This window comes from Palaemon carinicauda, chromosome 15 (genome assembly GCF_036898095.1).
Source record: "Palaemon carinicauda isolate YSFRI2023 chromosome 15, ASM3689809v2, whole genome shotgun sequence".
Taxonomy (NCBI): Eukaryota; Metazoa; Arthropoda; class Malacostraca; order Decapoda; family Palaemonidae; genus Palaemon; species Palaemon carinicauda.
Genome location: NC_090739.1, coordinates 69909905 through 69936226, shown reverse-complemented (window position 1 = coordinate 69936226; position 26322 = coordinate 69909905). Strand labels below are relative to the sequence as shown.

The window sequence follows — 26322 nt, the reverse complement described above, 5'->3', positions numbered from 1 at the left end:
TAATTTTCACCGAGCACTTATTTAGAAATATACAACCCCATGTCCACATTCGGGCGATTTTAATGAAAAGAGAGTAGCCTCGTCTGCATATGCAACAAGTTTGTTTTATAGGCCCCACCACATATCATGCGTTTATATGAAAAGCAATAGGCGGAGAACACTAAGACTACTCTGAACACCAAATATTACATTCTTTTAGTCACTATAGTGCCCATCAACAACTACTCTTTGCAAATAATTTCTTTAAAATCAATACTAAGGAGAAGAGAATAATGCTACTCCCATATGTTTAAGTTTGAAAACAAAAGCCTCAAGATTAACACGGCCAAAGGTAGCACTGAAATCATACGATCTTCCTGATCTTAATCAATGAATGTATGTACAGCATGTGAAATTAAAAAAAGAAAAAAAAATCAGTGCCGCGAGGGTTTTGCGAAAGCTTATGCAAACTAGAGGGACAGATGATTGGCTTCAGCATATCTCTTAGACGGTTTGCCAAAAGTCATTAAACACATTAGATAATTATGAGGTATAGCAATTAGGCTGTAATTAACATGGTTAATAAACTTGTTGCATGGAAAGTAAGCCCAACTCCTGCAATGCATTTGTTTTGTGTTTTGGGCAGGGCCTACCTTGGTATACATAGCATACCACATACTATATTTGTAGATTTTTTTTCTCTGCCTAATTGTTTGATCTTATCTTAACACGTCTTTATGTGTGACGAAATCACCAACAATTATGATTCCACGCCTTTTTCTCTCAAACAAAAATACATACCACTTGATTGCGACTATTTAAGAACTTAGACAAACTATTGAGCTTCTTATACAAAACCCAGCATTTATTTATGTTTAACCATTCATACATTTTGATACTTTGAATACAGTGAATAATCACACAAACAAACCAGAACTCACTCTTGTTATCGTTTGGCAACTGCTATTAATATCTCGTCTTCTGTCCAAAGTCTAAACAGGTTGTGTTGGTGTTGGGAAGGAAGGAGGTGTGCCAACTTGCCAAGTCGCTACTACTGCTATTTCTGTGTTTGCAGTTAGAGTGACAGGTTGTGGCAGGTAATGTTGTAAGGCCAGGTAACATGTTGTGTCATTTATTTACCAGCCTGAGATGTGTAGCAATTGTTGTTTGTGATAGGCCTATTTGCACCCAGCTTTAGGGTAAGGGCAATACGCCTAGACCAAGGTAATAAGAATCTGCTCGGGAAATTATTTACCTAATAGATGGAATCCAGATGTAATCAAACCCTTGGCCATTTCGTATATAGTAGCTCCCTAAAACAAATGATGTATTATAATGCATACCGGTAAAGCTATTTGTTTTATTTGTTTGAACTTGCCGTACATTTCCGGTATCATAAGATGGCTTGTAGATATTGGAAGATATCACTATAGGCCTCCATAAACGCACTTGTCTTACTTTGTGTGAACTGCCAACGAGTGTATCATGAGATTAGGCCGATAAAATTATATTTGGTTTAATGAAATAAGGCTTCAGTAGATAGCTTAGCCAATGTAGGGTATACCTGACATGCATTATTTTGACAAGAGTATGTTTTATTTGCCTCAATCATAGTATATCCGACTGCCTAGGTCTAACTATAGAGGCCCGATTGCACGATTAACAATAGTTGAAGACCATGGAGCCCTTGTATATCAGCGGCCAATTCCTCCTAGTTGAATTAAAAATTGACCAACTAACCCAAATTTTTCCCCCTACCCTAACCTACAAGCTGTGTCCTTACCTAACGTAGCGGGTGGGGGGGGGGGCCTAATGCCCTCTGCGATCCCCCCTTCCACTGCCATATTTTAAGTTAGCCGTAATCATACATACAGGTTGCCGCTATCATATGTGCACCCCAAGACCATAATAGATTGAGGTTTTTTAGGGGGTTGAAACAAAATAAGTCTCATGCTTTTGATATTGATAGACCTAATCAAAGATCGATTATTTATTAGAGGTTTTGAAAGCAATGTGGGACCCAGGGTCAGGTTAAGGGAACTTTGTAGCATTGGCAAAGCTCATTGAGTCAGTAAAAACCCCATACCCTTAATTAGGTTAAGTTATTGTGACCAGTTTTTTTTTTCTCTGTAAAAGCGGGATATTCCATATGTATACTACCATCGTACCTTCGTTGACTTTCTTGGCCCTTTATTCCGCCATCTTCAGCAGCTGCAAAGGGCTGCACATTATACACTTTACAGTCTATAATACTGTTTTAATTTACTTCATTGGGTATCGTAGCAGTTGGAGAAGACAATGGAAATTACCAGTTAGTGAAATGGCAAAATCAAACAAAACATCAGTACTATTTCATTAAAATGGGGAGTTTTGTTTCTGTAGCACAAAAAAGCAGGGCAAAACTTACAAAATGGAATAAAAATTTGACATTTTGCTAACTTTAAAAAAAGTGGGGCAGACGTTGATAAAGTGGGGCTGTCCCACCTAAAAGCTGGAATTTGGTCATATTAGGTTAGGTAATGTTTCAATGCATCCTAGTGTTTCACTTTTCATCACTTAGCTAATGTTTATTTTGACAGTGAAAGTTAATTGTTTCAACACATACATGAACCTTTTGTCTTTCAAAATAGAGGTTTGTCTTCAGCAGAACTCGAACGACTTCTGAAATTGTTAATGAGATAGTTAATGACAGTTAATGAGTGCTGTCCTCCCTCCTATCAAAGACGCTTCAGTTTTGTATTCAGGCATAAAGATTACTGTTATACTATTGCATCCTATCCATGGCTTTTTAATATTTTTATCATACATTTTAATTTGAATAGTTGATTGTTCCTATGTAGCATACAAACCTTTGATTATGGAGATCGATTCAGCGTGTGCTCAAGTAGGAAAATAAGCAGTTATCAAGTTGGTGAGGGTGTGGGGGGAGTATCCCCACCTCCTTTCCAGCTGGAGAGCCTTCACTGTTGATTCGGCTACTGATGCTTGCACATGTACAGTCAGCTCCTCTCAAAAACTATATTTTCTTTCTCTTGTCGGAAGTGGGTTGTTGAAGTGATGGAATGGAAGCAAGAAGTTCGTGTTTGCCAGGGAACGGTGGATGCTGCAACCAGTTTATGGCTAAACTGGCTGTAGATTCACATTTCCTCTCTGCTTCTTGTAGAGGGCATTATTATTATTATTATTATTATTATTATTATTATTATTATTATTATTATTATTGTTATTGTTATAATTATTGTTATTATTATCATCATGATGATCATCATCTAAGCTAACTCCCTAGTGGGAAAAGTAGGATGCTATAAGCTTAAGTGCTTTAATAGGGAAAAATAGCCCAGTGAGGAAAGGAAATAAATAAACTACAAGAGAAGTAGTGAACAATTAAAAGGAAATATTTTAAGAACAGTAACAACATTTAGGTAAATCTTTTATATATAAAATTTAAGAACTTAAAAAACAAAAGGAAAAGAACAAGATAGAATAGTGTACCTGAGCAAGAGAACTCTACCCCTAAGACAGTGGAAGACCATGGTTGAGAGGCTTTAGCACTACCCAAGACCGGAAAACAATGGTTTGTTTATTTGGTGTCTTTCCTCTAGAAGAGCAGCCTACCATAGCTAAAGAGTCTCTTCTACCCTTACCAAGAGGGAAGTAGCCATTGAACAATTACAGTGAAGTAGTTAACCCCTTGAGCGGAGAACAATTGTTTAATAATCTCAGTGTTGTCAGTTGTATGAGGACAGAGGAGAATGTGGAAAGAATAGGCCAGACTATTTGGAGTACTGTATATGTAGGCAAAGGAAAAATGAGCCGTAACCATAGAGAGGTATCCAATGTAGTACTGATTGGGCAGTCAAAGGACAGATTAACCCTCTAGCGGTAGTATCTCAAAGGGTGGCGTGTGGCCTTAATGGGAAGAAGCGTTCGTCGGGATCGACCTGGACAACGCCCAAGAAAATTAGTGAAGTCTTTTGTTGCTTTTGTCTCCTCCAAGGTTGCGACTGCTCTAGTTGCCTCGAGCGTACGACCCTGGTTCAATCCCTGGGGAGTACTCTCCGCCTTTGCTTGTGGAGGAGTCAAAGCATTGTGAATGTGCCTACCTTTTCGCATGTGAGAGTGTGCCCCAGTATTGTGGCTCCTATCCTAGCAACCCATGTGGTTTCTCCCCCTTCCCCCCTTGGAAGAGTCGTCGTTGATGGTTGCAGAGCCAGGAAGAGGAAGAAGCATGCAAGCTGTTCTTCCTCGTTCTGCTCTTTGTCCTCCGACTCTTATTCTAAGAGGAAGAAAAAGAGGAAGAGGTCAAAGAAGTCCAATATGGCCAGCTATAGACACAGGATAGGACTTCCTGTGCCACCATCTATCTTTTAAGGGAGTTGGATGACACGAGTGGTTTCTGACCCTTCTGGGCTGGAGTCATGGCCGGGCAGGTAGCTAGTCAGGACAGGATTGTACGGCCTCTTACACACTTTTTCTGTTCCAAGGTTAGCTGAGGAGGCTTTTTTGACATCCATCCCTCTTCCTTCTTGGACGCCTGCTCCTCCCTCTACCATCGAGTTGCAACTTCAAAGAGAGGATGGTACCATTTTAGGCTGTACTATCTGTGAGTACGGCTAATTTTCCTTTGCCTACACATACACCGAATAGTCTGTTCTATTCTTTCCACATTCTTCTGTCCTTATAAACCTGACAACACTGAAATAACTGAACAATTTTTCTTCGTTCAAGGGGTTAAAACTGCTGCACTACAATATAATTGTTCAATAGCTACTTTCCTCTTGGTAAGGGTGTCAGAGACTTTTCATCTATGGTAAGCAGGTCTTCTAGGACAAGGCCACTGCAAAATCAAACCATTGTTCTCTAGTCTTAAGTAGTGCCATAACCTCTATCATAGTCTTTCAATGTCTTGGGATAGAGTACTCTTGCTTGAGGGTACACTCAGGCACACTATTCTATATTGGTTATCTTAATCTTGTTTCATGAAGTTTTTGTAGTTTATATATGAAAGTTTTAAATATTTAACTTAGCCGGTGAATATATAATAGCTGCTGCTCCAGCGGCTCGACAGAAAACACACACAAAAACTCGCGAGCGATCGCTATGAAGGTTGCGGGTGTGCCCACCAGCGCCATCTATCGGCCAGATACCGCATATACATGTAAACAGACCTAATTTTTTCTCTGTCGGCCTTAACGACAAGACGTATCAATACTCGCTGTATAACCTGGAGTTTTCTCAACATATTTGGTGAAGTACTTCCTTTTGGTTTGAGCTTTCGCAGTGCAGGTGTTTTATCTTCAACTTAAATCTTGAACTCGTTTTTGGATAGATTTAATTTTTGATGACTTTGGATTGTTTTTTTGGACTTTCTTTGACTTTTAAATGGCCGACCCTTCCCTTAGTACGGAAGTGTGTTTTAGGCTTTTAGCAATTATCTTATCACGTTATAAATTAATTATAGATTTTCCTCTATATATTTTATATCTCAACCGCCTTTATTAGGCCTCTTCGATTAGCTTTCCATTTATAATAAACATCAAGATAAATTTTAATGATTTGTTTATATGCGACCTTTCCTGAGAGTAGGCGGTCCTAACTTGGAAACCGAAGTTAAACAACGTTGAGCCCTTTCAATCGTAAATAACTTTTACAGAGCAAATGATTTAAAACTTATTAAATGAATATTTTTTTAGTAGATATTTTATGAAAGATTTTCTTTGAATAGTCTTCGTACTGTTTCAAAGATGAACTAACGTTTAGTTTATTTATGCTACGCAGTTTGCGCTCTATCATTACGATAGAGAGAGAGAGTATCACGGTTTCACTTTGCAGAAAGAGTAAATCGATTCTGACGTTTTGTTCATTCTTCTTTCAAAGCTTAAATGTTTTAAATACTATTTTAAAGGAACTTTTTAATTGAAAAACCTTTCAGTTTTTTCCTTTGGTCAAATAACCTGTTTATTGACGAAAGGTAAGTGGGCTCTTCTCTTCGGTGCGAAATCAAGAGAGAGAGAGAGAGATAGAGACGGAGAGGGAGAGAGGAGAGAGAACGTTCCGATCTTTATTCTCGTCCCAAGCGAGTAACTTTGTTCTCGAGTCAGTTTTTTACTCTCGTCCCTAGTCTCTGTACGGGGAGAAAGGATAAAACGTTTTTAGTTTTTATTCTCGTCCCAAGGCACTGTACGGTGAGAGATTGAAAACGTAGTTTTGAATGAACTAGTGTTTAGTCTCCTTCCCAGCCACTGATCTTTTTATCTTAAAATATGTTTACTGTTTTTTGCTTGTATTAATGTGCTTACATTATACGACTGATTTCGCAATTATAACCTTTTGATGAGGGTAGAATTGCGTGCTTCAGGTAGAAATCAGTTTTATTCATACCTAATGTGAATTGTTAAAAAATTCGATTTCAGTGAAATAAGTGCAAAACAGAAAATCGTAGTGATAAAGTGATAATTGCGCAAAGTGATATCAGTGTTGCGACCGAGGGTTCGTCTGTTCGTGCCTGTCGTTCGCCTAGTCCGAGACCTCTTGCAAGCTCCCAAGCCCAGGGGAGAAGTAATGTCGTACGACTTATGGGTTCGAGAGGACTTGATCAGCGAACAGACGTTCCCTCTATGGTTTCAGGCGTGTCTCATCAACACCGCCCCTACCATAAGACGAGCGAGACGATTTTCTCCTCGTCATCCGAAGGCTTTTCGCATAAGAAACCGTGGAACAAGGTTTCGAGGCCCTTTAAGCGAAAGTCAGTCCTTTCAGGACAGGTCCAGCGTCCTGGTTTTAACTATTAGGACAGCTCTGACCCTATGCAGTCATCGGAAGACTGCTCGCCGCCTAAACAAAAGCGTAACACAGGCTCCGAGAGTCTTATTGTAGGCAAGGTTTTGCAGTCACAGACGTTACCCTCGTCTCTTACCGCAACCATTCCCGTTGATCCTAAATGGGTTGTACGGCAAGACATGCAGAATAAGCTTGCCTCTCTTATGGAGGACTATTCTGCTGAGCAGGTTCACGATGATCCTCGCCGCTTAGCTGATCGAGATCCTGGCCGTCAGCCGCCCAAACGAACCTTTGCTCGTCCTGTTGACGTTGACGTTACAAAGTCACGTCAGTCACGTTTTGTAGAGCCTCACTCGATGCAGTCCAGTGTTGACTTTCAGCCGCTTGTGGACGTTCAGCCGCTGCCGCATGCTCTTGTTGACGTTCAGGACGTTCGCCAACCAGCGAAGTTGACTTGTTTTGACGTTGAGCGTCAAGCACCGCAGTCAAGAGTTGTTTTGACTGCTCAGTCTAGGCAGTCAAGGCAGTCTCGAGTTGACGTCGAGCGTCCTCCCGCACCTGTTGGTTGTTGCTGGTCAGTCCTTTAAGCAGTTACATGACATAGCGTCCTTGACTGCTACTGTTGCTCCTTTGCGTGTGGACTCTGTTTGTCAAGCATTGCCACCACGGCAGGTCTCTCCCTTGCTTGAGACTCGGCTATTGTCGGACAAGGTTCCTTCAGATGAGGAAGTTGCTGTTCCCCCTCCTACTGATATTCCCTTGAGGACTCTGTCAGACGGAGAGGAGCCTAAAGCTGCTCAGCCCTCTTTGGACTTTAAATAAATCATGCTGATTTTTAAGGATCTTTGTCCGGATCTTTTTGTAACTGCTGCTCCTCGTTCGCCTAAACGTCAGAGTTTACACTAGGCCTAGCTACTTCGAAGCCGTTGTTTTATAAGCTAGTGCTCTCTCGCTCTTCTAAGAGAGCTTTACGTTTGCTAGGCGACTGGTTTATCACCAGGAGGAGTTTGGGGGAGACAGCCTTTGCTTTCCCTACTTTTAAGCTGGCTTATAGAGCGAGAGTCTGATATGACACGGGAGAAGTTCTCGGCTCGGGAGTTCCTGCCTCTGCCCAGATAGACTTCTCAAACCTCATAGACTCTCCCTGGCGCCTGGCCATGAGACGCTCCAAGATTTTATGGTCGACTTCAGAGCTAGACCATCTCCTGTTAGGAGTTTTTTTTTCGAGCGTTTGAAGTTTTGCTGTACAATTATGTCATGCATAAACAAGGCTTTCAGGGATGGCTCCAATGATCTGACAGCCACGTTCTCTGCAGGAACAAGTCCCTCAGGGATGGCTCCAATGATCTGGCAGCCATGTTCACTGCAGGAGTACGTAAGAGGCAAGTGCGCTCAATGTGTTCATTGTCAAGACAAACTTCACGATGAAGTCTACCAGGCTGTCTTGACAGCATTAATGGAAGGCGACTGGATGGTCTCTCTCGACCTTCAGGAGGCATACTTCCACATTCCTATACACCCGGATTCCCAACCGTTTCTGAGGTTTGTTTACAGGAATGTGGGGTACCAGTTTCGAGCCCTGTGCTTTGGCCTCAGTCCTGCTCCTCTCGTGTTTACGAGGCTCATGAGGAATGTGGCAAAATCCCTCCATCTATCGGGGATCCGAGCCTCCCTGTACTTGGACGACTGGCTTCTCAGAGCATCGTCCAGTCTTCGCTGTCTGCAGGATCTACATTGGACGTTGAGTCTGGCCAGGGAGTTGGGACTTTTGGTCAACCTAAAAGTCCCAACTGATCCCATCCCAGATTATTCTATATTTGGGGATGGAGATTCGCAGTCCAGTTTTTTCGGGCTTTTTCCGTCTGCCACCGAATAGAACAAGCCCTGCTCGAAGTCCAACTAATGCTGAAAAGAAAACGTTTGTTCAGTCAGGAGTTGGAACAGTCTCGTAGGGACTCTCTCATCCCTGGAGCAGTTTGTCTCACTAGGGAGACTACACCTTCTGCCTCTCCGGTTCCATCTAGCCTCTCACTGGAACTAGGACAAGACGTTAGAGACGGTATCATTCCCAGTCTCCGAACCAGTAAAGGCATGCCTGAAATGGTGGGACAGCAATATCAGTCTGAGAGAGGGACTATCCCTAGCAGTCAAGAACCCAAACCACGTGTTGTTCTCAGACGCGTCGGATTTGGGTTGGGGTGCGACCCTGGACGGTCGGGAATGCTCGGGTCTGTGGACCTCAAGTCAGAAGAGCATGCACATCAACGGCAAGGAGCTATTAGCAGTCCACTTGGCCTTGATGATATTCGGAAGCTTCTTCGAAACTAAGTGGTAGAGGTCAACTCAGACAACACCACAGCTTTGGCGTACATCTCCAAGCAAGGAGGCACACACTCCTTCACGCTGCTCGAGATCGCAAGGGCCCTTACCTTCTCTTATGGTCAAGAAATCGAGGCATCTCCCTGTTGACGAGATTCATCCAGGGGGACTTGAACGTCTTGGCAGACTGTCTCAGTCGGAGGGGTCAGGTGATACCCACGGAATGGACCCTCCACAAGGACGTGGGCAAGAGTCTTTGGGCTACTTGGGGTCAACCCACCATAGACCTCTTTGCCTCCTCGTTGACCAAAAGGTTACCAATCTATTGCTCTCCAGTCCTAGATACAGAAGCAATCCACATAGACGCGTTTCTACTGGATTGGTCTCTTCTGGACTTATATGCATTCCCACCATTCAAGATAGTCAACAAGGTACTGCAGAAGTTCGCCTCTCACGAAGGGACAAGGTTGACGTTGGTTGCTACCCTCTGGCCCGCGAGAGAGTGGTTCACCGAGGTACTTCAATGGCTGGTAGACTTTCCAAGAAGTCTTCCTCTAAGGGTAGACCTGTTACGTCAGCCCCACGTAAAGAATGTCCATCAAAGCCTCCCCGCTCTTCGTCTGACTTCCTTCAGACTATCGAAAGACTCTCAAGAGCTCGAGGCTTTTCGAAGGAGGCAGCCAGTGCGATTGCAAGAGCGAGGAGAGCTTCTACCATTAGAGTATACCAGTCGAAGTGGGAAGTCTTTCGAGACTGGTGCAAGTCAGCATCTGTGTCCTCGTCCAGTACCTCTGTAGCCCAAATCGCAGATTTTCTTTTACATCTGAGAAAGGTTCGCTCCCTTTCAGCTCCCACGATTAAGGGCTACAGGAGCATGTTGGCTTCGGTCTTTCGACATAGAGGCTTAGATCTTTCCAACAATAAAGATCTCCAAGATCTCCTTAAGTCTTTCGAGACCTCTAAGGAACGTCGTTTGGCAACTCCTGGATGGAACTTAGACGTGGTCCTAAGGTTCCTCATGTCAGACAGGTTTGAGCCATTACATTCAGCCTCCATGAAGGATCTCACCCTCAAGACACTTTTCCTAGTGTGCTTGGCTTCGGCTAAAAGGGTCAGTGAACTTCATGCCTTCAGTAAGAACATCGGCTTTTCTACAGAAAAAGCTACTTGTTCACTTCAACTTGGTTTCCTGGCCAAAAATGAACTGCCTTCTCGTCCTTGGCCTAAATCTTTTGATATTCCTTGCTTATCAGAGATCGTAGGCAACGAACTGGAAAGAGTATTATGTCCTGTTAGAGCTCTTAAGTTCTATTTAGCTCGTACTAAGTCATTACGAGGTAAATCTGAGGCATTATGGTGCTCAGTTAAGAAACCATCATTGCCTATGTCAAAGAATGCTTTGTCATATTTTATCAGATTTTTAATACGAGAAGCTCATTCTCACTTGAATGAGAAAGACCGATGTTTGCTTAAGGTTAAGACGCACGAAGTTAGAGCTATAGCAACCTCCGTGGCCTTCAAGCAAAATAAATCTCTGCAAAGTATTATGGACGCGACTTTTTGGAGAAGCAAGTCAGTGTTCGCGTCATTTTACTTAAAAGATGTCCAGACTCTTTACGAGGACTGCTACACACTGGGTCCATTCGTTGCAGCGAGTGCAGTAGTGGGTGAGGGTTCTACCACTACATTACCCTAATTCCAATATCCTTTTTAATCTGTCTCTTGAAATGTTTTTAATATTGTTTTTTGGGTTGTACGGAAGGCTAAGAAGCCTTTCGCATCCTGGTTGATTTGGCGGGTGGTCAAAGTCATTTTTTGAGAGCGCCCAGATTAGGGGTTTGATGAGGTCCTGTTGTATGGGTTGCAGCCCTTAATACTTCAGCTCCTGGGAATCTTTCAGCATCCTAAGAGGATCGCTGGGCTTCGTGAGGAAGACAGACTAATAAGGCAGAGTAATCGTCTAAGTCAACTTCCTTACCAGGTACCTTTATATATTTGGGTTTTGTTATGATATAACTGTCAAAAACTCTAAGCATATACGCTGTAAACTTAATTAACTCTGGTCTCTACCCACCACCATGGGTGTGAATCAGCTATTATATATTCACCGGCTAAGTTAAAAATGATATTTTAATTATAAAATAAATTTTTGAATATACTTACCCGGTGAATATATAAATTAAAGGCCCCCCCTTCCTCCCCGATAGAGACCCAGCGGGATGAGAAAAATTGGGTCTGTTTACATGTATATGCGGTATCTGGCCGATAGTTGGCGCTGGTGGGCACACCCGCAACCTTCATAGCGATCGCTCGCGAGTTTTTGTGTGTGTTTTCTGTCGAGCCGCTGGAGCAGCAGCTATTATATATTCACCGGGTAAGTATATTCAAAAATTTATTTTATAATTAAAATATCATATTTATTTTAATTTTCTTGCTGTTCTTAAAACATTTTAATTGTACATTACTTCTCTTGTAGTTTATTTATTTCCTTATTTCCTTTCCTTACTGGGCTATTTTTTCCTGTTTGATCCCTTGGGCTTATAGCTTTTCCAACAAGGGTTGTAGTTTAGGTTGTAATAATAATAATAATATGTACTTTAGTTTGCCAAGAATGCTGGGGGAAGGGTTTCTATGCCATGGAGCACAGGGCTGTGATTGCCCCTACCGCCATGACCCACAATAGGAGAAGAACCTGGAAGTCCTCCCGGTTCTGGCGGGTCCCTTGCCAGGAGTTCTCCCATTGTTGTTGGCCTGCCCGGGCCTTTGTCAGCCCCTGATTACGTTTCATGTTTAGTCCTTGTAATAACGGGGAAGCAGTATTTCTGGAACATTCTGCTTAACCGTCAGTCCTGGCGAGGTGTGAGTGTATTAGGGGGAAGGATGTCTTGAGGACACCAGACCTTGGTCTGGCACACACTGAGGTAGCCTACCTTGAGTCAGAGTCTTCTCGTGAAAGTCCATGCCCTCATTCAGAAATGCAATGGTATGGAGGACGTAACCTTGGCACTTTCAATGTGGAGAACCTAGGTCATTGACTGGTATTTTTGTGTTCCACAAGGATCTAGGCCCTTATTTTAGATGCCATGGTTGAATCTAGTAGACTAGGCCTTGGTCTTGGATCAAGTCCAGTCTAGTCAGTTTCGATCCCTGTTTTTTTGCCTCAAAACTGCCCCACAGGTCTTTACGAAGCTTATGCTCAATGTAGCAAGGATTCTCCACTCTAGGGGCATCAGAGCCTCCCTGTACCTAGACGATTGGCTTTTAAGAGCTCGCTCTCAAAATCGCTGCCTGAAGGATCTTCAGACAACATTGAAGTTGACGGAAGAATTGGGTCTTTGGTCAACAAAGACAAATCTTCACTGAAACCATCTCAAGAGATTCTATATTTAGGAATGATGATTCGGAGTTGAGTTTTTGGGCTTTTCCGTCTCCCTTAAGGACGGAGCAAGCACTTCAGAAGATGCGTGCGTTCCTAGGAGAGCTGAGGTGTTCTGCGAGGAAGTGGATGAGTCTGTTGGGACTCTCTCCTCATTAGAACAGTTCTTCTCTCTGGGAAGGCTGAATCTTCGACCACTCTAATTTCACCTCAACTCTTGCTGGAGCAAGGAGAAGGATTTGGAGAAGGTGTGTATTCCAATCACGGAGTCAATGAGACACTGCCTTCAGTGGTGGAATGACCCGATCAAATTTCAGGAAGGTTGCTCATTAGAGCTGAAGAGCCCAGACCTTGTGTTGTGTTCCGACGCCTCGGACTCGGGGTGGGGAGCAACACTGGGCAAACTGGAAATATCGGGGGGTGTGGACGAAGATTCAGAAGTCTTTCCACATAATCAAAAGGAGCTGCTAGCAGTTCTTTTGGCCCTGAAGAGCTTCGAAGGGTCAGTACGGAACAAGGTGATACAAGTCAATGCAGACAACACCACGGCATTGGCCTACATTGCCAAACAAGGAGGAACACACTCGATTTCCCTTTGCAAGACGGCAAGAGATCTGCTCATCTGGGCAAAGGAAAGACAGGTGATTCTACTTACAAGGTTCATTCAAGGGGAAAAGAATGTTTTGGCAGACGTTCTCTGCAGGAAAGGACAAGTCCTATCCACGGAGTGGACTCTACACCTAGAGGTGTGCAAGAGTCTGTGGAAAACTTTGGGGTCGCCCTTATATAGACCTGTTCGCAACTGCAAAGACCAAGAGACTAGAGATATATTGCTTCCCAGTGCCAGATCTCGAGGCAGTACACACGGATGCATTCCTGCTAGATTGGTCAAATGTAGATTTGTACGCTTTTCCTCCTTTCAAGATCCTGTATAAGGTACTACAAAAGTTTGTAACAAGCGAAGGGACCAGAATGACATTGATAGCCCCCCTCTGGCCCTCAAGAGAATGGTTCACAGAGGTACTGGAATAGATGGTGGACGCTCCCAGAAGCCTCTCTTTGCGAGTAGATTTACTCAAACAGCCCCACTTGATAAGACACCATCAAAATCTCCAAAGTCTTCGACTAACTGCCTTCAGACTATCGAAAGACTCACAAGAGCTAGAGGCTTTTCGAAGGAGGCAGCTAAAGCGATTGCAAGAGCTAGGAGGTCTTCAACCATCAGTCTATCAATCCAAGTGGGAAGTTTTCAGGGAATGGTGCAGGGTCAACTCTGTTTCCTCTTCCAGTACCTCTGTAGTTCAGATTGCTGATTTCCTTTTATTCCTGAAAAAGAAACAAAGTTTTTCTACATCAACTATCAAGGGATACAGGAGTATGTTGACGACTGTATTCAGGCATAGAAACCTGGACCTTTCAAATAATAAGGATCTACAAGAACTAATTAAATCCTTTGAGACAACAAAGCAACAGCACCAGGATTCACCAGCTTGGAATCTGGATGTTGTGTTAAAATTTCTGATGAGTGACAGGTTTGAACCCCTGCACTGTACATCTCTGATGGACCTCACGATGAAAACCGTTTTCTTGGTTAGTCTGGCAACAGCCAAGAGGGTTAGTGAAGTCCATGCATTCAGTAGAAATGTGGATTTTCAGGACAGTAAAGCGATCTGCTCATTACACTAGGGTTTTCTCGCTAAGAATAAGCGCCCTTCCCAACCTTGGCCTAAGGCCTTTCAGATTTCGCACCTGGCGGACATGGTTGGAAATGAGTTAGAGAGAGTTTTATGTCCAGTAAGGGCCTCAAGTTTTACTTAGACAGAACAAAAAACTTAAGAGGCAAGTCGGAAGCACTGTGGTGCTCTGTGAAGAAACCCTCCTTGCCAATGTCTAAGAATGCCCTGTCATACTTTATCAGACTTCTAATTAAAGAGGCTCATTCTCATTGCAGGGAGACAGACTTTAGTCTTTTAAAGGTCAAGACTCACGAAGTGAGAGCTGTGGTAACTTCGGTGGCATTCAAACAAAATCGTTCGTTGCAAAGTATTATGGACACAACCTTCTGGAGAAGCAAATCTGTGTTCGCTTCACATATTTGAGAAATGTCCAGACTCTATATGATGACCGATATACTTTGGGACCGTTTGTAGCAGCGGGTACAATGGTAGGAGAAGGATCCACCACTACTTTCCCATAATCCTAATACCTTTTATCCTCTTGGAACTTTTATTTGGTTTTTTTATAGTTGTCTTGTGGAGATTGCGACAGTCTTCCGCAATCATTGATTTGTCAGGTGGTCTAATTTGTTCCTTGAGAGTGCCTCAGAATGGGTATTAGAGGAGGCTCTGTCACAAAGAGGTGTGATCACCGGTTGGCAGCTCCTAGGGATCTTCAGCCCCCTGAGAGGACCGCTGGATCTCATAAGGAAAGCAGACGTAATGGCGGAGTATCATTGAAGTCAGCTTCTTTATCAGGTACGAACCCTTAAGTTTGTTTTGTATTTAAAAACTCTTAAGCAGAATTCCAACTATATTGGCTGTCTCTAACCCTCCACCAAAGGTGTTAATCAGCTATATATATAACACCAGGTAAGTCTTGTGTTTAAAAATTTTATTTTCATTATAGAATAAATTTTTGAACATACCTGGTGGTTATATATAATTAAAATCCCCCCCTCCTCCCCTCTAGAGACTAGAGGCATGGAAGATATGAATACCGATGGAATGGTTTCTGGGTACCTCGCCAGAGGCGCATAGGTAGCACATCTGGCTATCCAATTGGCGATTGGCGCGAGTTTTGAATTTTTTTGCCGTGACGTCAGGGACGTAAGCTTTATATATAGCCACCAGGTAAGTATGTTAAAAAATTTATTTGTTCCGTAACCGAAATACAAACCACGCTATTTACATTGGGTATTACTTTCGGCCTAGCTGAAATGACGAGCCATTAGATTTTAACGAGGGTTTCCTACCCCGCGCTAGTTAGCAGGGGTAGGGGGAGGGGTAGCTTGCTACCCCTCCCTCCCTCACACACCGGTGAAATGTCTCACTTCACTTTTGGCTCGGACAATGGACAGACGTCTCTGTCTTCGTCCTCGCTTGGCAGCCATTATTTGTTTTGTCTTTACTTAATCACTTACTTTTCTTTTACTCAATATATATGTAAAAATTTTTCTTGTTTATGTATATATTTGAGTATAGAAATCAATAAGTTTCCTTTTCAGAGTTTGTGCTTGTGTGTGTAGTCTACGTTATCTCCATGGAGCCCTCGGCAATTAGGCCACCACGGTGTAATTTCATGGGTCGCGATCGAGTTTGACTACGGTCTTTCTCTCTCTCTCTTTTGAGGTCGTTCACCCTTTACTACGTTACCTTTACTACGTCTGAGTAGCTTCCTTCCCGTGTGGGTGGGGTTGCTACGCCGTACGTTTTGTCTCAATTAGTTTATGAATCTAATTGTATTTGTTGATTTTTCAGCTTTTGTAGAACGATTCCTTTCGGGGTTTTCGTTCTTTATTTATTGTTCATTCATTTTTAAATTACATAATTACATAGTTACATAATTATAATTGTTATAATTCTGTGTTGGTTATAGCTCTCCTTCCGTGAGTGTAATGGTTGTGAGGGCACGTGCCTGTTGTGTAATTCTTGTGTTCTTTTCCCTCGGGATTCCTCTTCGGAGCCTTCCCGGGGGAATGAATGTTAACTAATGATTTTTGTTTTTATTTTTCACAGTTACCGATTTAGTTTGTTTCTGTAATGTGACAACGGAGTGAGCTGTCTTGTTGAGGCCTGGGGATTCGGCTGTTGCTGCCTCCCCTATAGATCTTCGTCAGGGGCGTGTCTCCTTCTCCTGGAAGTACTCCCGTGACGACGGACAGCTCTCCAGTTCATTTAAGAACACTCAGGAGGCTCGCCTCCTTGGGTGGGTAACTTTCCTTCCGAGGGAAGTTTTCCTGTCCAGGCTTGAGTTTTTTCCCCTTTGGGGGGTTCTCTTCTTGCCTTTATTTCGTGCTACTATGCTCTTGGTGCTGAGCGGTCGCACCTGCAGTTACGCTCAAGGGGCTGGGCAACTGCAGGAGCCCCTCTTCGGAGGATTGCTCTCTTTAGGTCACTGGCTGACCCGTCTCTTCTACGAAGTGTTTCTCTTTCGTTCGCGAGGGAGTACTGTACACTCATAGAGACTCCTCTTCGGAGAACTCTTCTGCTGTCGTTGCTGTTGGCCGCCTTCGCCGTAAGGCTCAACGTCCGCTACGTCGTAAGGGCCTCCCGTCTCCTTATAAGGGTGCTAAGAGGCGCCTTTTTGAATCTTCTTCGTATGCAGCCTGCAGCTCCTACCTCCTTAGATCTCTCCGGGGATCGATCTCCAACGCCTTCCTGACCTTCCGCCCCTGGTGCAGCTGGACAGCAGTCTGACCTCGTCATCCGACGGGCAACGGTCCCTTCGGGGCAAAGGGTTGCCTCCCACGGGGGGTCTTCCCTTGCGTGTCAGGGTTCCCCTGCGCGCCCTTCTGCAGTGTTAGCGCACAGGCGCTCTCCTGCTCGTCAGCGTTCTCCTGATCGCCAGCGCTCTCCTGTTCGCCAGCGCTCTCCTGTTCGCCAGCGCTCTCCTGATGATCATCGCCCCACTGCTCGCCAGCGCTCTCCTGAGGACTCCGAACGTCCTGTTGTTCCTGTTGTGCGCCCTGCGCGCCATCGGTCTCCTGAGCGCTCTAGATCTCCTGCCCGTCAGAGCGCACCTGCGCTTCCAGTTCCTGATACGCGCCCTGTGCGCCCACGTTCGCCCATGTTCGCCCTCGCGACCTGGAACTTCAGTTCAGGTCTTGGACAAGGACTCTTCTCCTCGCCCTCGCGATCCGGCTCGTCAGTCTGCTCCAGCGCAGCAACGCTCGCGGTCGCCTACCCGTGCTTCTAAGCTACTGTACGCACAGGATTCCACGCGTCGCCCTTCTGTTCGCCAGCGACCACAGACGCGTCAACGTTCGCCTGCTCGTCAGCGATCTCCTGCGCGTCAACGATCCCCAGCGCGTCAGCGATCCCCTGAACATCGGCGATCTCCTGACCGCCCGCGTGATCTTTCGCCTGCGCGCAAGCACCGTCATGCGCCAACGCGCCATCGCTGCCTACGCGCCGGCGTTCACCAACACACTATCGATCGCCTGCTCGCTATCGATCTTCCACGCGTTACAGGTCCCCTGGATACCATCAGTAGCGATCTAGCGTTCGCCTGCTGTGGACCACGATCTCCGGTAGCTGAGTCTTGCCGTAGATCTTCCTCCTGCTCGCCAGCGCTCACCTTTACTTCTGTCCTTCTGTGCGCCAGCTTTCTTCAATCGCCAGCGCACATCTGCGCGCCCTTTTCCTGCCACGCACCAATGGGCGCCAACGGTTTTTTCCTGACCGTCCAGGATCGCCTGATTGACAGCTCGCATCAGCGCTCTGCTTCCTGATGCACCTGCGCGCCTTCTGATTAGCGCGATGCGCGCTAACCATCCCTAGTCTCTTATGCGTCAGCGATCTCCTACGCGCCCGCGCGATTCTTCGCCTGCGCGCTAGCGTTTTTGTTAATGCACCACCGCTTGCCAACGCGCCATCGCTTGCCTACGCGCCATCGCTTGCCAACGCGCCATCGCTTGCCAACGCGCCTTTACTCGCCTACGGGCCATCGCTCGCCAAGACGCGCCATCGCTCGTCAACACGCCATCGCCCGCCTACGCGGCATCGGTCTCCCGACTGCCTGCGCTCGCCCGCGCGCCCACGTGCTTGCTCGACCACACGCCCACGTGCCCGTGCGACCGCACGCCCGTGCGCCTGCGCACATGCGCTCCAATGTTCGCCCGCGCGTGAACCAACGGTGTTCCACCGCGCGAACCGACGGTGTTCCACCGCGCGAGCGCCAGCTCGATTCCTGCAGTAAGCCATCGCTTGCCTACGTGTCGTCGCTTGCCTGTGAACTGTCGGATTCCGACCGCCAGCTCTCGCCCTTCCAACCACGCCCGCCCTCCTTCTGCGCTCCCTCGCGCACTTTTGTCTGCGCACGGGCGCTTCCACATTCGCCCACGCGCGAACCATTCATTTACCATCGCGCGAGCACTGGGGCGATTGCGACCGTGATTCCTGTCGGGGTCTCGCAACACGGCCAGTCTGGTGAGTCTTTTGGAGCGCGTATTTCCAGAACACGGTCTCCACCCCGTAGACGCGAGCATGGCTCCTGCTAGAGCAGGGAGAATCTTCAGGGAGGTCTGTGCAACATTCTTCTTTCCAGAACCTGGGTTAGTCCTTTCTCTTTGTTATTCCCTGGAAGGGTCTTGCCAGGGAGTTTTCCTTTCGAGATTTCTCCGTCGGGCATGGGGTGACTGGTTTAGCCCTTCCTCTTCACCTCTCGTGGAAGGGGCTTACCAGGCCTTTCTCTCCTCGGTTGCGACCCGAGGTTTTGTACTAGGAAGCCTCAGGAAGATCTTGGGTACTTTCCTCCTCTCGGGCTCAAGCACCTTTGCGTTCCGTCGCCAAGTTTCGAACTTGCGGGCAACCTCGATGTTGGAGCATCTAGACGCAGTGTCCGAGGCCTTCCTCTCGGGTGTCTCATCCGTGAATGTCGACAGGCTCAGACACACTTCCATCCTTGGGAAGAGCTTGTTTTGAGCCCAAGGACAGAGAAATGGACTGTTGTTGGGCGTTTTCACTCCACCAAGGCGCTTACTTCCAGACCATACAGGCCTCTGACGCCTCTTCATTCACCCTCGTCAGCCTAAGCTATCGGAACCGGCTACGGCAGCTAAGACAAGGTGTACAATAGCAGTCCCCTCCTGTCAGGGACTGGTAGCATGGGAGGCTCTCCCGGGGGGGCATAATCCTAGAGGGACCGGCAAAGTTCACAAACTCTAGGATTGGCAATCCCCCTTGCAGGTCTCACGCTGGGGGGATGCCTAAGGTTACTCGTCCGGATAACAGCCTCCCGATGCCGATTCCTGCACGATCTCCGTGATCAGCCAAGGATATCGCCCCTCGCTCTTACCATCTCTCCTTCACTGTCGGCGAATCCAGTGTCACTGAGCCTCTATGCCATGGGGTCGGCACGAGGTTTGCCTGTTGGGCAGAAGGATCCATGCCTTAGGAGAAGGTCCTCCATAGGATCGTCGACGGCTTCCCTCCCGGCTTCTTCAGTTGATCCTTTCTTCTGGGAAAGCATCTGAGTCGGGAGTTCCGTTGTCGACCTCTCAGCTCTGATCAAGTTTGTCGAACAAACTTCGTCCAGCATGGAACAGCAGAGTCGATCAGACTGGTAACGAGGCTGCAGGACTCCTTAGGCCCTGGATCGGAAGGACGGGTATTTCCAGGTTCCATTCCATCCATCTTCAGGAAGCTCTTGGAATTCAGCCTAGACTACAGATGTTCCTGCTTAAGATGCGGTGTGGCGATCCCGCCGCGGCATCGCAGGTTTTTCCCCAGAGAACTCTCCCTGCTTTCCTCATGGCCGCTCAGGAGCAGGCTTCCGCCTCCTTTGCTTTTTGGAGGTCTGGTCAACTCCGGTAGGCCCGGGTTCGACCTTCCTCAACACCGGGACAAGCTTCCGGGTCTTTACCAAGAGTGAGGGATCATGGTAATTTGCTAGGAGCCTTCTCTACTTCTGCCTCAACATCTGGAGTATCTAGCCATGATATTGACTCCTTCTCCGAGCCTTCCCTTCAGTTGACTGTGGCAAGGCTGAGGAGAGTCGCTGTACATGTTCTCAGTCAAGGAGAGCTTTCAGCCCTATCTTGGAACGTTCCCTGGGTCTCTTTTCCTCATTGACCCGTCTAGTTCCGAACGGTCGCCTCAGGATAAGTTCCCTGTGAGGCGGCCCAAGTCCCGGTGATATCCAAGCAACGATTAACCGGACTTTCTGGTCCCCATGGGACCAGCGGAACGTTTAGACCGGCAATGGGTGTTGACCTATGGAACCTCTTGCATGGGAGTGGATATTCTCGTCCTTTCCCCACATTTGATGCTGTTCTCGGACTCGTCAAAGAAAAGGGGGGGCATGTTCCGGTTCAGGCCTATGGTCAGGACCTGAAGGGTACCTCCCCATCATTCAGGCAGGGTTAGGGGCCGTAGTCTGGCCCCTCTACAGATCTTACAGACCCTGCCGAGTCGCTCCATGCGCGACAACTTCATGGTACTGGCGTATTCCAACCAGCAGGGAGGCGCATTTTCATACTTTCGCATCTTGCAGTAGAAATACTGAGATGATCCGAGGTCCTCTCAATACCACTATCGGCTCGCTCATTCCGGGCAGAGGAATGTTCTCTCCGACTATCTGAGCAGAGCCTCACAGATAGAGAGTACCTGGGGGTCTTTGGCCTATAGTAACCAGCAAGTCCTGGCCTGGGGGACCTGATCACGACAGCCTGGAACTTCAAGCTTCCGCTGTTCTTCCCCCCAGTCTCAGACCCCAAGATGCTTTCCGGTGACGGTGGGACAACATCGACGCCTGCGTCTTCCCACCATTGTTGTCTGTTGAGAATGGGTCTCAACAAGACCAGGTTGTCTGTCAACCTTTCGATGGCCCTGAGAGCTCCGCTGTGACTATACGCAGAACGGTTTCCGGACCCTCTGCTTCCCATGATGGAACTCCCGGGAGAGCTTCTTCCACGACACAGGCTACTCAAACAACCACACTATAACATCTTTCACGAGCCGTTGCATTGCTTCGGCTTCACGCCTGGAGACACTACGCCGCCTCCTCAAGAAGAAACAACCCACTACAGCCGCGGAGCGGAGGTCGCGTCACCTGCGACAGTCATCCGCAGGGGTCTACCAGGCGAAGTGGAGAGTCTTCTGTGGTTGGTGTCGTGGGAGAGATACCTCTTCCCTTGAGGCCTCTTCTCCAGCAATAACGGAGTTACCTGTATTGCTTTTCGGCGGGAGGAAACTCTTTTCCGCTCGCGGCAGTGAAGCCTATCGCTCAGCCTTTCCCTGGCCTTCAGGCTGAAAGGAATAGATTTTTTCCTTCCCGCTGGACCTTTCTTCGCTCATGCGAAGCTGCGAACGTCCCTGCCCCCAGTCGGAGTGAGTCCTCCTCCATGGAGCATGGTTCGGACTCTTTAGTCCCTTAAGAGATCTTCTCAAGAACCATTACGTCAGGCCTCTGATCGTATTCCGTCTTGGGGGACGGTGCTCCTGCTCACTCTGGCTTCGGCCAGGGTGTAAGCAACCTTCATGGTCTCGTACGACTCCGCCCTTTCAAGAGAATAGGGGAAGGCAACCTTCAGGTTCGCTCCTGAGTTGTTTTCTAGACTCAGAATCTTGGAGTCCCGGTCCTCCGGTTCGACTCTTTCAAGATTTCGAGTCTCTGTTCTGTATCAGATGACCCAGACCTTCTCCTTCTTGCCAGTAAAGGAATCGAGGGGTTATCTTTGGGAACAGCTGCAGTTTGTCCTCACGTGAAAGCCGGTTTGGGAGCACAGGAAGGACACAGGGGAGAGTTACCAGTATACCTCTTCAGCTCGGACTCAAGGACATTCATCTCGACCTGAATCCAGACCCTCCCCCGTCACGTCGCCCTACAGCACGATGTCGGATACATCGCAACGTCCCTCGCCTTCGAGTAGAACTACTCTGTGACGCAGGTGCTACAAGCTGGAGTCTGGAAGCGTCTAATGACCTTCGCAGCCCGCTTCCTGCAGGACGTGACCCACATGAGTATCGATACGTTTCTATCACTCTGTGGTGGCTACACAACAGCTGGTCTAACCTCAGGCTCCTTTTTGGACAGGTAGCAGAAGGTTGAGGGCATTGTTATCAGGTTTTAGTCTGCATGAACGAAAGAAGTATGTCTGGCCCTTACTGTACTTCTTTCTTCATCGTCCCCTCTACTGGGGAAGCAGCATCCTGGTCTCTGCATAGCTGACCTCAAACCTCTGCAGGTAAACCATGCTTCCTTGTGTTCTGAGTATTGAGTCAATACTGTTGCGTCCCCATACCCTGACGAGGTGGTATTGGGAACGTCCTAACCCAGAGTTCCTTCTGGAACTCCAGGTCAACTGCCTAGGACGGGTCACACTTTCTTCCTTCACACACAAGCTTATGTAGGCCACACGTTTCCTTGCGGAGCAAGGAACTTGTGAGGTGCTGGGGACTCTCCACCCTTCCTAAGGGGTTAGTCACCCAATGTAAATAGCGTGGTTTGTATTTCGGTTACGGAACAAATGACAAATTCGGAGATAATTTGTATTTTTCCTAACCATACAAACCTTAGCTATTTACACATATTTGCCCGCCAGCCCTGTCCCCTATTCAAGTCCTACCTCTAAGCGAAGTGAGACATTTCACCGGTGTGTGAGAGGGGGAGGGGTAGCTTGAGGGAGGGAGTGGTAGCAAGCTACCCCTCCCCCTACCCCTGCTAACTATTGCGGGGTAGGAAACCCTCGTTAAAATCTAATGGCTCGTCATTTCAGCTACGCCGAAAGTAATACCCAATGTAAATAACTAAGGTTTGTATGGTTAGGAAAAATACAAATTATCTCCGAATTTGTCATTTTATAATGAAAATAAAATTTTTTCCTTGATCTGCCAGACATGTCAGGTAATCACAGAATCTATAGGTAATGCCAGTCACACCAACGAGGCCTTGTATGAAGTAATATCTAGAGCTCCGGAATCTTCTCATAGAAGTTCCAAGAGACCTTCCAGATTAGCCAAACCTTCTACGTCAACCTCACAGGAAAAAGTTTCATTGAGTGGCTTACTGCCTATCTCTTCATGGCTGGAGGTTATCCAGCACCTGTTACAAAAGAAATGTTTTTTTATACCGACTGCGAAACAACTTTCAGGGTATCTCCGCAAATCCTCTGCAGCGGTCTACAGAGCAAAATGGTCACTTTTCTGAGATTGGTGTTGAGAAGGGATATTGCTCCCTTAAAGCCACTTTACCAGTGATTGCAGACTTTTTAGTTCTTCGATGGAAGGGAAACTGCTATCTGTTACAACAGTAGAAGTTTTACACTTGGCCTTTAGCCAGGTCTTTAGGCTTATGGGAATTGACCTCTCCTCCTCGTGGGAACTCTCAGCTTTGATTAAGAACTTTGAGCAGTCTTTCCCACCTCGGGAACTCAAACCCCCACCTTGGAGTGGGAACCTTTTTGAACCCCCTTCACAGAGCTTCAGATCGAGACCTTACTCTTAAGACGGTCTTCCTTACAGCATTAGACTCGTCAAAAAGAGTGAGCGAGCTACATGGTCTCTTTATCTTGTTTCACACTCCAGATTTTATTGCCAAGACCCAAAATCCATCAGTTAATGATAATAGATTTGACTCCATCTCAACTATCAAGGAGGTAACTGATGATCCGGACAGTTTGTTGTTACCTAATGAGAACTGCTTCTTTCTGTCCGTCCATCCCTAACTTGTTTGTAAACACAAATTCAAATCAGAAGGAAATGCATAAAACACCATATCTTTCTGGTTGTGTGAAGTCATCCTTAAAGCCTATAAATCTTTGGGAGAATCCCCTGTCAGTGCCCCCTCCAAAGCCCATGACAGATGTGTTTCCGCAACCTTACCGTTCGGCAAAAACCACTCTGTAGCTCAAGTCCTCAGTGCAGGTGATTAGAAAAAACAAACTACCTTCACTACACATTGCTTAAAAGATTGCACCCACAGATCATTAGGTGCTTTATCTTTGGACCCAGTGGTAGCTACACAGCAAGTAGTCAAAGACTTATGTCTTTGCAGAATGGTTAACCCTTTGCCACAACATCAGTTATTCTCAGCATAAGTATGTATGAGAGTAGAATGAATGAATTCTTCCTTCTTTGCTTTGGAGTATCCCTTCCTTGGGATTATCAGCATGGAAGACCAGTTATGCAGGCAAGAATTATCTTTGTGACATTTTGAATATATTGAATTATTTTGATATTAATTTTGTTCACACAAAATCAGAAAATTTTTAGGGCAGTGACCCAGTCACCTTCCTTTTGTTCATGAGGCCGACATTGCGACAACCGCATCTTTCACCGAGACTTCCTCCCACCTAAGGAAGACTCCCTTTTAAATAACGAGGGTTTGTATTTGCTTAGGAACAAACTACAAATTTTATTTCTCCTAGCTAAAAAAACCTGAGTCACTTGATTTGTATGCTCTGCCTCTTCCACCCCTCAAGTTCTAACCATGAGGAAATTAAGGCAAGTCCTGCTGACTCAGCCACTCCTACCTAGCGTGGGTGGGATCGTTGGTAACTATACAATATTATTAGAATCCTACAATTTCCTTAAGTTTGTTTGTAGCAAAATAGCAATGGAGTAAACCCATTTAAATGACTCAGGTGTGTATAGCTAGGAAAAATACAAATTATTACATTTTTTTTTTAGTATTAATGCAGTTTTACATTACTGTAAATTATTTTGTGAATATTAATGCTAAGATTTACATCATTTATCATTTTTAGGGTAGCTGTTATATGCTATATGGAGAACCAGAATGCAGGTGCTGGACAGAAGCCGCTTACTTTCGACTCCGTGGAAGATATTCCAGATATTGATGATGAAAAAATGTGTACATCTAGTGACGTGACCAGTGCTGGTGTTACCTCATCTATTAATCCAGTAGGAGAAAAAGTAACTACAACAGAGGAGGCTATTCAAAATGAAAAAACCATTACCCAAAATGTGAAGGAAGATTTCCCTAGTAATGTATATAATCGCGAAGTTACAGAAACAGCAGATTTGCTTTCCATTAATGATAACAAAAATATATGTAATGATGAGGATAAGATGCAAGAGATTTCATGTGCTGATGATACTTCTGTCGAAGCAGTAACCAGTAACACCAGTGAAATTGATGCACAGAGAACTGAGGAATGTGTCACTCATTCATTATCCTTTGCATTCCGACCTACTGAGGATAAATGTGCTTCAAAAGAAGAAACTGATTCCAATATAGGAGAGAAAGTAGCAGAATCGCAGGAGTTGCAAGAAAGTAAATCAAAAGTTAAGAGTAAAACAAAGAAGGTTAAAAAAGTAACAAACAAGGATTCACGGGACTCGGATTCTTCAGTCTCTTCCAAGAAGAAAGGCAAGAGCAATAAAACACAAATCAAATCTAAATTTGCCCCAGGCAGCTTTGAGTATATTGAAGAAAGGCTAAGAGGGCACATGTTCTCTGGGTGGATAGAGGAAAGGAAATGGGTAGAAAATCTAGCTGGGTATCGAGATATTGTGGAAGTGGATGAGTGGGAGGTTGAGATAAATCAGATTTTGATGTGCGTAATAAGAAGCATTCCTGGTGTACTGGAAGGAAAAAAGTGGATAAATATAACCCGTGAGTATTGTACAGCATTTGAAGTTTTTTTTATCAGTTTTTTGTTTAAAAATTATTTGGTATCTTTCTCATATTTGTGCATGTTCCATATTTAGTTAATGAGGTAGCCCAACTGAGAGCTGATATGTCATGCATGAGCTTCTGAAAATTTTTACTGCCTCTGTAGAAAACACATTTGTTCCGTAACTGAAATACAAACCACGCTATTTAATATGCACGCCCTCATCCTGATGCGTGTCATGCGCGTCCCTGTTCTCTTGCGCGCCAGCGCTCGCCTGCACGCCAGCGCTCGCCTGCACGCCAGCGCTCACCTGCGCTCCAACGATCTCCTGCGCTCCCATGATCTTCTGATCTAGGCGCAAGGGGGAAGGTAACCTCTTCCCTTGCTTGCCAGCGCTCTCCAACGCGCCATCAATCGCCGACGCGCCATCGGACCCCGCCTGCTCGCCATCCTTCACCTGCGCGCCATCACGTGCAGTCTCCGACGCGCTCCCTGCGCACCCACCTCCACAACCAGGTGTGTGCTCTCATGCGCGGCCGCCCTCACAGGCTCTTAGGCCAGATCCTGTGCG

The 26322-nt window shown here is 46.1% G+C and overlaps 1 protein-coding gene across 1 annotated transcript in view; it reads left to right on the top strand.

Moving 5' to 3' along the window:
- The first annotated feature begins 1182 nt into the window (after nt 1-1182).
- LOC137654658 (uncharacterized) overlaps nt 1183-26322 on the top strand; it is a 122578-nt gene continuing 97438 nt past the window's right edge. The window contains exons 1-2 of the mRNA XM_068388496.1: nt 1183-1203; nt 24879-25750. Coding sequence (XP_068244597.1) covers nt 24898-25750 — 853 coding nt within the window. The 5' untranslated portion in view covers nt 1183-1203; nt 24879-24897. The remainder of the gene's footprint in view (nt 1204-24878; nt 25751-26322) is intronic.